Below are 13,882 nucleotides of genomic sequence, written 5' to 3'. Positions count from 1 at the left end.
TTCTGCCTCTTTCTATTTTTTTCTTTCTTAAAGCTAATCCACTGCAGTCTGCAGCTATTTGCACTTGTTCAGAAATTGACACCTTTTCCCCTCCTCCTACTGCACTGAAATTAGTGAGAGGTGGTTTCTGGGTAGTTGACCTGAGGTTAAAAACATCTCTCTGTAATATGGTGTGATGCTCTCTGGATGCTTAATCCTCCTGGGCTTTGAGGGATTATTCTCTCTTTTTCTATCTCCTGTGCTTTCTCGTTGACTCAGTCCTTCTGTTATCTAGCACATTCATCCCTCCGTTGTCTCACCTCACAAGATTCATTCAAAACATGCAAGCATTTTATGTCTATGTATCCTGCTTTTCTGTAAATTAACTATAAAAGACGCCCACCCACCCACAGACACACACAATCAAAGATTTAGCAATTAGCCAGTGATTTATTTCGACATTTCCAAAATGATCGATATTACCCAATCCACACTGCTCCTAAAACAGCTCTCATCTCTGTTAAACTTGAGCTTAATAGCCGTAATCGAGAATCCTATTTCAATCCTATTCACCCTAGTTCAGTCTCACACACTGTCATCTAAATCCTCTCATCATCTTCCAAACCACTTCAACTTTTCACTGTCAAGTTTATTTACATTTTTTTCTTCAAGAGTGCATTAAAGTATTCTGTTTCTGAAAAAGAGCCCTTCTTTACTTTTAAAACAAGCCTCCATTTTCCACCGCCAAGTTATCAATTCCCTCATCACGTCAAAGATCTGTGGTGATTATTGTAACTCATGCCTGTCTCCCTAGAGGGGGACAAAAGACACCTATTGACACGCACATCATTCACAATGTCAATATGGATAGCCAGTGCTACCAGAGATGCCCTATTATTGAAATTAGAAAGAAAGAAAGAAAGAAAGAAAGAAAGAAAGGATTATTTTTGTCATATGGAAGTCAACCCAAATTATGTTTTATCTATGTAACACATCCGGTTTAAGCCTCCAAAGCTGGTTCTAATCTATACAGACAGATTATTTTTGGTATTCTAATAAATATAACCGCTTCTCTGCACACCCTTAATTCGTATACAACACATTTTCTGAGAACATGAACAAAGTTACGCAAGTATTCTGCACAAGAGTTACAAGAGATATTGATTTGGAGAGGAGTATAGTAGGCTGCTGCCACTGAAGTGCTTTCCATAAACCAGCACCGACACTCCTCCGTGGGGACTCAGCAATCCAGGCTCTATTCTAAGAGTGTCTTATTGTCTTTGGTTTCTCTATATTAGGAAAGGATACATTACCTCTGACCAAAGTCAAGCCAAGGACAGACAGCGGGTGGCAGAGGACTAGCAGGAACAAAAACTAGAATTTGCCCCCAGACAAGAAAGGGACGGTGGGGGAGCTGCCCCTTGATGGCTCTCAATTAGACAGTTCACCTGGAGGAAAGACAAGTAGGACAGACAGATGGAAATAGAAAGGTAAGGGAAATGCGCAGGGGTGATGTCACTTACTAAAGTCAAATAGGTGACCTGTTTTGGGGAAATACAACACTGATCGGCAATTGAGGGTGTCTGTGTAGAGCGCTGAGAACACAATCAATAGCATTACCACATTTTATGACGACATATCTCTGAGAAGTAGAACCTGATTTCACCAAGTGCAACATGTCATCTTTGTTAATCCTGGAACAACATTCCAAGCAACCAGATCAGATTTAAGGGGCAAGTTTACAGTTTATGTCAAGTTTTGGCTTACAACCAGGCTTAGGTGCTTCTACATCAATGTTATTCACCTTTCCCTCTGATTTTAGGGATAACTTATGAGTAAGGTTAGGTTTAGGGGTAGGGATAATACATTTTTGGACAGGAATATTGTTCCGGGATCAACAAAATATGTTGACCCAGGAACATGTCTAACTCAGCAAAATCAGGGCGTTCCTCTAAGAATACTCTTGATAACTGTTGAGTGAACCATTTTCAGTATCTAAATTCAAATGTGACCTTTGCAACAAACTAAAAAGGTCCACTGTGTTCTTTTTAACTGCTATTCATTAGTCACAGAAGTTTCAGTTAATGTGCTGGTGATTCAAAAGATCAGATCTTTCTAATCTCATGTGACCTACTTCTGCTTTCTTTACACATAGGCCTGTGTTGTATTGATCTTTGAAAGCGTATGTTAGTATATATTTTTTATTATATCTTGTAGCAGTAGGATTGAGACACTTGTGGACGCTTAAACTTTGCCCTAGGTTCAAATAGAGGACAAACAGCCCTGAAGGAGAGGATGCTGGGAAAGGACAAGTCCAGCATAACAAATTACAGTGTGGTACATTGTACAGCAGGCACTCTGTCTTAATATAGCACCTCAAAAGAAGTTGATTAATAAATGAAGAGCCTGATGCAGTTTCCATGCTTTTTCCCAGAATGACGAACACTACAAGAAGTCTCAGTTACAAACACGCTTTTCCTCCTATCACTTTCCATTGACTTCTATTGTTTTTATGATGCATGAGCTAATAATATTTTCTAACCTAACTCCAAAACCAAGCTTTATAGAAAACTTTTTGCGACATTATTTAATGTTTATTGAGCAATTTACATTAGAGGAAATGTAAAAGGAACCACAATGAAAAACCTGACTAGAATCATCACAAAGAATTTTCATAGACAACTAGCAAATAAAAATCCTTTCAATATAAGTTTATGTAGGCTTAAATTAATCATAAAAGTACACTAAATAAATGCATCATAAATGAATATACTAAATGAATAAATTAAAAATAAATACACTAAATTAAATGTAGAACTTGTTTGCCAGATAAACACTTCCATAATAGCTTTCATCATCACATGATCTTGCAGGGAAAAAAATAATGGTCTATTTATCAAAATAACAATGAATGATGAAAAATGTTATGCAACAGTGTTTTTCAGTCAATCATACAAACCAATACCGCTATTACTCAATTTCATATATATGCTCTTAGAAAATACAAAGCGCTTGCCTATAAGGAGAATTCCTGAAATAGAACTAAACATTCAAAGGAAACACTATGTTCATTTATGTTTGTTTGTTTGTATTACAATAACTGCTGTTATAAAACCTTGTAATGAATGAAAATCTTAATATGCCTGCAATTTTCAATCTGCACAATCTGTTTATGTTATTGCATGTTTGGCCAGCATCCTGTTCATGTCAAACTAAAAGATCAGAGAAAAAGAGTGGGATGAACCGGTCCAAATGTAACATTTGGGCTGATCTAGTTGAAATTTTCTGAGAATTGTTAATCTCTTATTATGCTACATTAAAAAAAAAAAAAGTAAGCAGTGGATATGTCATATTGTATTGATTTATTTTATGATCACATGCTCAAACACAGCAAAACACGCACACTGTCACATTCTATTTACAATTTATACAATACTATTAGTTCACTGCAAAATTTACTGTATGTAGACGCTATATAATACTTACTTATAATCTAGCAACCTATTCTATATTCATATTCAGTTACTAATGACATACATGTTTCATCTGTATGGGTGTGCCATTAAAATGCATTCATTTACAGCTGAGTCAGGAAGTGGTTTGCACACCTCCTGTTACCACACTGGCTACACAGGTTTACAGTGTCTTGTTTACTCTGCTACAGATCTCAATTCCCAGTATTAACCAATCCAATCTATCATAAGTCTTTAATAAAAGTGGCACACTGGAGCACAGCATGAGTGTTAGTGATGATGGAGCCAGGTGGATACTGATAGCTGAGTCTGAGTCTTCTGACATTTGTCCCAAAGTCTCTCTAATCCTCAACCAAGTCACACTATGAGAAAACTCATCATTTAATCTCTGCTGCCGGAAATAACTGTGACCTCACTGCAGAACCTTAAATTATCTGGTAAAAAATAAATAAATAAATAAATAAGTAATATATACACACACACACACATACACACACATACACATATGATGATGGTTTCATTCTATTGGTAACATTTGCACTTTATTTGTTCACTGTTAATTTATATTTGTTCATAACACACTACTACTGATTATTTATATAACAAAAAGTAAAATTAAGTTAAAAATGTATATGTAAAATGAACACTGACCAAGAATAATAAATGCTGTAAAAGTATTTTTAATTATTAATTCTTGATTCCTAATTACCTAAACCTTATTATAAAGTGTTACTGGGTAAAATGACTGTGATTACATTATAAATGACTTTAAATTTTAAATATTAAATTTGAGGTGCCTTACTGGGTTTGGGATGGTTGAAAATCTAAAGCTGAATTATAGTCCTTTAAAACATGCATGCATCAGCTAAAATTTGCACCAGTGCATCTGTACAATATAAGAAAATGCAATTTCCCTTTATTGGTTGAGGATTTTTTTTTAAAACCCTGGTCTTAGATACAGCCAGAGTCTAACCAATCAGTAAGAAAAGCAAAGCTGGGTGCATCCATGGGTGCTGATAAATCCAAAGAACCTCTCTTCCACCACTTCCACTTTTCTCTGAAAACCAAACCTGACTGGACAAGTAGAGGCCCTGCAGGCAGACAATGAGTTTTTATGTGTTTGGACAGTCCTCTGTCCTCTAAGAAAATCACTGTATCCTGGTGTTGCATTGGGTGGAATGAGAGAGAGAGAGAGAGAGAGAGAGAGAGAAGAGAAAATGTGCCATTATACAAGGTCTGTTTGTGATCAATGTGATGCAACAGCACTATTTATGCATAGGACCTGGTGAGATTCAAAATGTAATTTTTGCTTGAACAAAAGACAGAAAATGCCCACATGCCTCCAAAACTGATTAACAAACTCTGCAGTTATAAGTATTGTTTTCTCAAAGTGATCTGGGTTTTTTCAGCTGTACACATGTGGTGGTGTCAGAATAACAGAATGCCAAACTGATTCAGAATGTCATAAGACAAAGAATATCTCTGATTCACATATAAACATTCATCAACGCACACATCAGATATGGTAAGCGGAAGCCCAAACGTGTTTGCTTGACATGTGCGAGACTCATTCTCGTGTGTTACGCAGCACATTTGAGCTTCTGGAAGAGGATTGTTCTCGCACGTGAAGCAAATTCGGTTGAGCTTCTGTTTATGCTTGCTGATCAGTGTTTATATGTGAATAAAAGTCTAAATTCAATCTGTTCATCATATAAATCCATCGAGTCTCTTCAGAAAATTTGGACTAAATCACTCAATTCACATAGATTAGTTTTACGATTTCTTTATAGACTTTTTGAACCTTCAAAGTTTTAGTTGCATTGGTTGGGAAAACTCACCATTGGCTGTTGTGTCACTCACGTTGTGCACATATTGCGGGGCGGAGCTATGTAATCAGCAGAGTTGCATATCTCATCCTGTTGACTTCTCATGCAACATCGATGCACTGTATGCTGATCAGCCTGTTGGTGCTGTTTTTCCCAGTCTTGTCTCGTCCCAGGCCCAGTAAAGCAACTCTGAGTGACCATTCACCTGATCTCAGCCTGAATTATTCCATCCAACACACACACACACAGACACATATGGATGGACAGAAAGCTCTCAGATTTCATCAAAAAGATCTTCATTTGTGTTCCGAAGATGAACGAAGTCTTACAGGTGTGGAACGACATGAGGGTGAGAAATTAATGACAGAATTTTCATTTTTGGGTGAACTAACCCTTTAAAGGGGTGGTTCATTGCGATTTCACTTTTTTAACTTTAATTAGTGTGTAATGTTGCTGCTTGAGCATAAACAGTATCTGCAAAGTTAAGACGCTCAAAGTTCACTGCAAACTGAGATATTGTCTTTTAAAGTATTCTCTGTTTAAGGACTACAACAAACGACTGGTAGGGACTACAATGATCTTATTCCCGGGTTGGTGACATCACTAACCCTAGAATTTACATAAACCCCGCCCCCGAGAATACGCAACAAAGGGGGTGAGGCCATATTACTGCATTACACATAACACAAATGCAATAGCATGTCATAAAAAACAAGATGACAAAATGACAAGTTATAACCGTAATCTGCTACATAAATTAATCAACTAACCGTTCAGAAGCATCCTGTTGCATTCAAAATGTCACTTCTTCTTGAGTCTCTTGTCCAGCTCCGTTTTGAACATAAAAGGCTGAACAGTTTCTTACATTTTCAGTGAGTCTGCATGAGGTAATGTGAGGCGCTGCTAAGTGCTAACATGAGCTCCTGAAACTCCGGCCCCTTTTGAGCACAGCAGCTCATTTGCATTTAAAGGGACACACACACACAAAAAAAAACTGAGCGTTTTTGCTCACCCTCAAAAAGTTTAACATGCTATAAAAAAAAAAAGATCTGTGGGGTATTTTGAGCTAAAACTTCACATACACACTCTGGGGACATCAGAGACTTATTTTACATCTTGTAAAAGTAGCATTATATGACCCCTTTAATTATTTTTGGGGTTAAACATGTTAATCTCTTGCATTTCAGAATGGTAATTAATATACATACAAGAAAACCCAACTTTTGTGTGTGTGTGTGTGTGTGTGTGTGTGTGTGTGTGTGTGTTGGGTTTCCATGTTTTATTGGGACATTCCATAGACATAATGAGTTTTATACTGTACAAACTGTACATTATATCCCCTAACCCTTTACCTAACCCTAAACCTACCCAAAAACCTACCTATCACAGGAAACTTTCTGCATTTTTACATTTTCAAAAAACATCACTTGATTCACTCGAATCAAACTGTTTTCCTCATGGGGGACCAAAAATGTCTTTGTGGGGACGTTTTTTTTTTTTTGTCCCCATGGCATAGGACCACACACACACATCTATTTATAGCTACTCACTGTTTTTGGTCATGACCCAAGAGTATCCAACATGGGAACATGCTGCAGACAAAATATTTATAATTTAAAGATATGATTCATTATACTTAAATTGTAAACAAAGTCAAACTTTAATCGTGACTGGGATTTACTGTTCTTGTATTGTGACAAAAGCCTCTGAACATTTTAGGTTCAAGCCAGGCAGAGACATTGTCCTTAAATTTTAATGAAAGCTGAGTGAATGCTTATGACAAAAAATGTTACGATAAAATCCCCAACATCTCTTTTGGAAAAACTCTAATCTATAATTCATTACTCTAAACCCAGAGATTCACAAATGGGAGAGGCTTCCAAACTTGCTGAGCGATCAAGGTAAAGGGATGGGGAGGGATAGAGCTGACCCTTAAGGGATTCGAGGGTTGCTATGAGCTTTGCTGTTCTACATGCTCATATCCATTATGCTGTAGGAACACAACAGACATAATAGCACTTCCTCTTAAGCACTGTAATAGAGGAAGTGTGAGCCAAGTGATCACTATATCACAAAAGTCTGACACCACTTGCAAGAAGCAAGAACATCTGACCTTTTGAACAAAACAGTTCACATGCTCAGTGTTACAAATATACTTATTTGATTAGTGACTTAGAAATAGTGCAGAATTGTATACATTAAATAATAATAAACAAACAAACAAAAAAGTTATTTTCCACCATGTTTCATTTAAATCAGATTTCAATGTGGTCTCAGACTTTTGGACATCAGCATTTACATACAGTACTCTATATTTACATGTACATACACTCTGTATATCAGTCCAATCGTTATGTATGCCGCAGTGATGGTTAAAAATAATTAATAGAAATGAGAATCCTTTGGGGCCAAACTTTAGTTGGGATTTGCTGCCTCAGCATCTGAACTTCAGTGACAGCCATGAGTTTCAGCCTCGTGTTTAGCACATCATCAATTATAAACAGTGTGGGGTAATCATGAGGGACATTTTAATACGAAACAACGTTTTAAAAAAAACTTTGTTCTTGGCCAAAAGTTGCTGTATTTTTAATCATCTGTTATGTAAAAAGATGAAACCAACTCATGGGAGAAGCAGAGAGCAGATGACAAGGTGTTTTGGACCTCAAAATGAATGAAAAAAGAGAGAAAGAGAGATAAGCCAATCAACAGATGGGTGGAAAAACAGATCATGCAACAGATGGACAGACATATCACACTGCTGGTATAAGCATGAAGATACTACATGGTTAAAACTCTCTCGAAATGCACAACCGCAGTTGCATTCCTACATTGCCTTATCTGACAGCACTGAGCTCCAGCCATTTTCTCAGGAAACTGGCCAGTCTCTGATAAGATTAATTCCCATGAGCCAGTCCAAACAGGCTTTTGGCTTGGGCCTCCACACCAAGAACATCATCCAAAACAGGGCAGATTAAAATTCACAAGCCTGCAAACATATGCTAACATAACCTGCCAAGTCAGACGGGCTTTTATTGGACACATACAAGTGGCACATACAAGCCCAGACAGAATTTTAAAATAAAAATGTGCCGATAAATGAGATAATTAGGCTGTTTCCAAGATATCATAACTACACGGTCTCTTATTTCTTGTGAACGGCCAAACATTTCCCATCCTCCACATGCGCTAGATGAGTACGCACTAATTTCCAAGTACAGTATACAATCTAATACCCGAATTAGCTCCAGTGTTAAATGAACTGCAGAACACAACAGTCCTAAGGCCTGCTGATGAAAATACCACTATATAAGTAAGTAGTCACGCCAAGTTCTCTATGACTCATAAAAACACATCTAGGGTTATTACAGATCTGACTTCATTGAAGCATAATTATGTTTTTTGACGAACATGGCTGACTTCTTGCTATAGAAATGTAACCATGGAAACTGAGTGAATCTGTGTTGAGGGGCATTGAGTGTCCAGCTTCCCATGGTGAGAGCTGAGGCATGCTGGGTAGCGGGTTTTGTTCCGACATTGCTAGTGAGGAACTGCCCACTCATTCTACTATAGCTCAAACTTCTGCTAGATACAGCAGCATATTTGTTGCTAATGCAAATGGGTGAGGACATTTTTATGAAAACTGGATATGCACAAACTGAGTAGACTAATTTGATGGTATATGTAATATGGAGTGCTATTCTGTATGAAGTTGTTAGAGGAAGATCACAAGAGTCAGTGCTGCCACCTAGTGTACAATAATATAAACCTGCATGCATCCTAGCATGTTTAGCTATTAAAGGGATAGCTCACACCAAAATGAAAATTCTGTCATCATTTACTCACCCTCAGGTTGTTCCAAACCTGTATAAGTTTCTTAGTTCTGCCGTACATAAAGATATTTGGAAGAATTTTTGTAACCAAACAAATCTCGCCCCCCATTGACTACCATAGTTTTTATTTTTCCTACTATGATAGTAAATGGGGGGCGAGATCTGCTTGGTTATAAACATTCTTCCAAATATCTTCCTTTGCATTCAGCAGAACAAAGAAATTTATACAGGTTTGAAACAACTTGAGGGGGAGTAAATGATGACAGAATTTTCATTTTTGGGTGAACTATCACTTTAAATAAAGGAGTGTATTTGCTTTCAGTGGTCAATAAATCAGTATTTTATCACATACGGGCAATATTTCTATGTGATGAAAATAGTTGGTCTGTCTGTGTGTATTGTAAGTTGCTTAAAATGAAAAGTTTTATGTAAGGTAAACTCATTTTGACTTGGTTTCAATGTTGGTATGCTAAAAACTGTGTGATATTTAACCAGTAAGTTTTCAGAGAGACAAAACTACAAAGTTTGCTCTCTCTCAGGTGAGGTTGCTGGCCCATTTTGTGGAAGAATTGCGGAGTGGAACTGCAGAGATGGGAAAATGCAGCCTCATCACATTTCCCCGCTCTGCTAGGGAAGATGCGACTAATTAAACTGACTCCAGATCAGTCACCATGACAAAACGTCTCAGGTGGGCTGACCCAGTTTTTCTTCCAGCAAGTACACTATTATACACATCAGGGAAACCCCATCAACAAACAATCACACAAACACAATATTGTAGGCCTAAGAATCCCAGATCACACTACCATGGATGCAAAACAACTCTTTCACTATTTTATGTGAGGTCACTTAGGCTGCAAAAGGCTGTTGTCAGAAGTCATAAGCTCTCTTACGAGTTTTGAATTTGAATGCATAGTTTCATAATAACTTATAAGCTGGAAGATTCACATTCACAGCTTTCACAAGTATCTATCACTGAGCATTTCATTGTTTAAATCAAATAGTTTCATTAATAGCCTAAAGGAAGTTGTGGATCACCAGTTAGACTGGTTTAAGTGGGTGGCATTTCTTATAACATGAACAAAAGCTGATGAGAAACCTGATAACCTAAAATCACGTTATCCCCATTCTGATCATTCCTAAACCTGTTTTTCATGTATTTTAGACACTTTCAGTATTTTGTTTGTCTGCTTTCTGCGTCTTTTCTAGGTTTTAAAGTATATCTTCTGCTTATTGAAATGCACTTATTTTATACAGTTTAATTCATTTGATACCTCTATCAGTCACTAAGAAGTAGGTGAATTAATTTGAAGAAAAACAGAATATCTTACATAAAATGTATAATAAATAAAGAACAAAAATGTTTTAAAGAATGTCAAAAGTTTTATTTTCAAACCTATTAGTAGAATTCAGTGAAATTTTTGTGCATTGTCACTGTGAACCTATAGATAATCCTCACATTCCTAAAACAAGTTTATAATCCCATCAAACAACTCCAATGTGCTTTTACACATATATTGCACAAAATAACACATTAATACAATGATTAAGATTGAAACATGAATACTATATTGACATATTTTTTCATATAATATGTCAGAAAATCTTGAATAGACTGGAACTTCAAAGTAAAAACTGGCTACAATGTAGGAATGAGGTAAATCCTCAGGGTGCACGAACCCAAACTTCATTGTGTCTGTTGATCAAATCCCATGGTGCGTCATAGCCAGCTGCATCAAACCTGTTTTCAATAAACTCCTTTCCTGCAGCCCTGAGGTCTTCTCTAAGCTGCTGCACATTCTCTAAGGCGTCTTCATCAGAAGCCATACCACCAAACGACCTGTAATGCCCAGCAAAGACATAATATTTAAATGAGAAACAGTAAATGAACTGTTTTTGACTGTCATTCTTTACTGAAATGACTAACCTGACATAGACAGTCCCAGCTGGTACAACTGTTTTTCTGATGGTCGTATCGTTGGGTTCAGGGATGTCTGTGTCAGACTGAAAGACGGAAATGGACACCTGTCTCTCCCCCGTTCCATCAGCTTCCTTCACTGACACCAGCACAGGCCTGGTCATAGCAATCTCTTTATCTGAGAAGTAAAATTACAGTCAAATAAATGAGTGAAAATTAACAACGACTTGCTTTCTCCATCAAAACCATAAGTTTGGTGAAGCTTACTTACTCGCACTGTTTTGCCCTTGATTGAAATAATACAGTTTCCAAAATCCCTCCTTTATATCACTCTGGCTGGTACTCGCAATATCAGTGGTAATCCAGTAGCTCATGTCGTAGTTGCGCTCCTCAAATCCCTTTTTATTTACACAATGATAGAACTTTTTATATATAACAAACCAAATTTAAAGTATTCCAAATTTAAAAAAAAAAGAAAAAAGTCGTAGACCTACCTGATTTTCATTTACCAGAGTGTACACGGGACACTCATATCCACGACAAAACCGGGGTGCTTCCCAACATTCTGTATATGGGAAACATATAAGTCCAACCAGGAGACACAGAGCTGGTAGAGTCCTCGCCATTGCACTGCAAGATGACGGATATTGTCACAGGTTGTTTGTGTACTGTGCTCTTGTGTCATCCAGTAGACACACCCCTCATCATTTCATGGAATTCTCCCTCCCTTTGCCACTAAACTACCATCTAGTATGACACCAAGAAAACAATTAACCTGCTACACTTGCATGAATTTCTTTCTTCCATGAAAAATAAAGAGGAAAGAACAGTAGTTTTCCACGCAATTACATAGGATAGGACACAAAAATTATGCAAATGCACCAGAAAAGCAATATAAAGCACAATGACAGATTTAGTGAATAATGACTTGCATTTGTGTTTTCAAACTCAGCTGCACTGATCTATTAACTATCACCATTGTGTCCTTGAGCAAGGCACTTCATCATTAGTAACTCCAGTATTAAGTGTACTGTAAATTACTTTGATTAAAAGTGTCAGTTAAATGACTAATGAGTAATTTTTAATTTGACTAAACTTGCAAAGTTAGGGCCTGCTTAAAGGTGTCAGCAGGAATCACCAGAGTTATATAACTGAAGGAAACGTTTCTCATAAATAATTTGTCTCTTTAATTCAAAATAAAACTGGTAGGATGAACAGGAGCTCAACCGGCGCAAGCCTTTAATTCACTTGAAGGTGATCCATGCGGAGCTCTTCCAGCACTAATCATAAAACAAAAGCAGAATTATAAAGGAAATAGCCCAGCACAGTTAAGACCACATAACCCTCCATAAATGTATCAGCTTAAGGTTGTTAATCATAAGCTTTAATGACGTTTAAATGGTTGCTGCGGCTCAGGTGAGATGTCTAAATCTTTTTCATTTTCACCGTTAGATGAAGCTTTACAAGAAATAGATGTTCAAAATGTGCAATTTATTAACCAGGTTATAAAAGTTTGTGTGAGGTATAATAAGGTATCAGAAATTGCCCTTAAATAGACACCTCTCCGTCCAAAATCAATTCATCTGAACAATTTGAGATGACTCTGACCTACATCTTAGACAAAACCTAAAGCAAGTCATTTTCCAAAACAGTGTTATGTTTTGTAAACTGACCCCTGTGTTGTGACACACATATAGATCTTCGTAGCTCCATGTCATTACAAACTGTTCATCCCAAAGTGCTCTTAAGTGTTTTTTCTTGCTTGTGAACAAAACCCAGTTCCAGTGTGCACTAGATTAAAAATTAAGTATTTCATTCATTCATTCATTCATTCATTCATGTCTTCTGATCCACCTCTTGATTATGATTGATTGTATTTTAATCGAACAATGGCTTATAATGACTATGAATAATAATAATAATGATAATAATAATAATAATAAGTATTATTATTATTATTATTATTTAATAATAATTAAATATTAAATTATTTTAATAATTATAGAAATATTCTAATTTTATAATTAAGAGGTAGAATAAATAAATAAATAAATAAATAAATAAATAAATAAATAAATAAATAAATAAATAAACAATCAATCAATCAATCAGCCTTTAGGGCCACTCATCCAGTCTGATATTTTTTTAAATGTATTATAAATAAATAGATAAATAGTCAGCCTACAGTCTGATATTAATTTTAAATGTATTATTATTACTATTATATTAAATAATTAAGATAAATAAATAAATAAATAAATAAATAATCAGCCTTTAGGGCCATCCCAGTCTGATATATTTTTTAAATGTATTACAAATAAATAAACAAATAAATAAATATTCAGCCTTTAGGGCCATCCTTACAGTCTGATATTAATTTTAAATGTATTATTATTATTATTATATTAAATAATTAAGATAAATAAATAAATAAATAAATAAATAAATAAATAATCAGCCTTTAGGGCCATCCCTTCAGTCTGATGTTTTTTTTTTAAATGTATTATAAATAAATAAATAAATAAATAAATAAATAAATAAATAGTCAGCCTTTAGGGCCATCCCTACAGTCTGATATTTATTTTAAATTTATTATTATTATTATTATATTAAATAATTAAGAGATAAATAAATAAATAGTCAGCCTTTAGGGCCATCCCTACAGTCTAATATTTATTTTAAATGTATTATTATTATTATGCTAAATTTGCACATCTAAACTATGTATTCAAATGGTGAACTTGATGTAGAGGGCACCACCACCAGGTGGCGCCCAATAACAAAAAGTTATCTGTCTCCAAAAGAAGGGGGCGTGTGACGGAACAGAAAGAGAGAGGGAGAGAGAGAAAAATCACA

At 35.9% G+C, this 13,882-nt stretch overlaps 1 protein-coding gene and 1 long non-coding RNA gene across 2 annotated transcripts; both read right to left on the bottom strand.

Moving 5' to 3' along the window:
- Positions 1 to 3,111: 3,111 nt before the first annotated feature.
- On the bottom strand, positions 3,112 to 6,293 carry LOC127525112 (uncharacterized). Its single transcript, XR_007933259.1, has 3 exons — positions 6,049 to 6,293; positions 5,291 to 5,494; positions 3,112 to 4,610 (listed from the first exon to the last, which is right to left on the bottom strand). It is a non-coding gene; the product is annotated as an uncharacterized LOC127525112 (long non-coding RNA).
- A 4,184-nt stretch (positions 6,294 to 10,477) lies between these two features.
- soul2 (heme-binding protein soul2) lies at positions 10,478 to 11,688 on the bottom strand. Its single transcript, XM_051917309.1, has 4 exons — positions 11,521 to 11,688; positions 11,298 to 11,424; positions 11,036 to 11,204; positions 10,478 to 10,948 (listed from the first exon to the last, which is right to left on the bottom strand). The coding sequence occupies exons 1-4, from the start codon at positions 11,650 to 11,652 to the stop codon at positions 10,774 to 10,776; spliced, it is 603 nt and encodes a 200-aa protein (XP_051773269.1). The 5' UTR covers positions 11,653 to 11,688; the 3' UTR covers positions 10,478 to 10,773.
- Between the last annotated feature and the right edge of the window lie 2,194 nt (positions 11,689 to 13,882).

Source organism: Ctenopharyngodon idella, chromosome 13 (assembly GCF_019924925.1).
Source record: "Ctenopharyngodon idella isolate HZGC_01 chromosome 13, HZGC01, whole genome shotgun sequence".
Lineage (NCBI taxonomy): Eukaryota > Metazoa > Chordata > Actinopteri > Cypriniformes > Xenocyprididae > Ctenopharyngodon > Ctenopharyngodon idella.
This window is presented reverse-complemented; position numbering and strand designations above follow the sequence as displayed.

What these genes read in the sequence shown, in the direction of transcription:
- soul2 (XM_051917309.1), bottom strand. Translation starts at nt 11,652, where the DNA reads ATGGCGAGGACTCTACCAGCTCTGTGTCTCCTGGTTGGACTTATATGT. An exon ending in TCAAGGGCAAAACAGTGCGA is followed by an intron (nt 11,205 to 11,297) that starts GTAAGTAAGCTT and finishes TTTACTTCTCAG; the next exon opens with ATAAAGAGATTGCTATGACC. An exon ending in GCTGGGACTGTCTATGTCAG is followed by an intron (nt 10,949 to 11,035) that starts GTTAGTCATTTC and finishes TGGGCATTACAG; the next exon opens with GTCGTTTGGTGGTATGGCTT.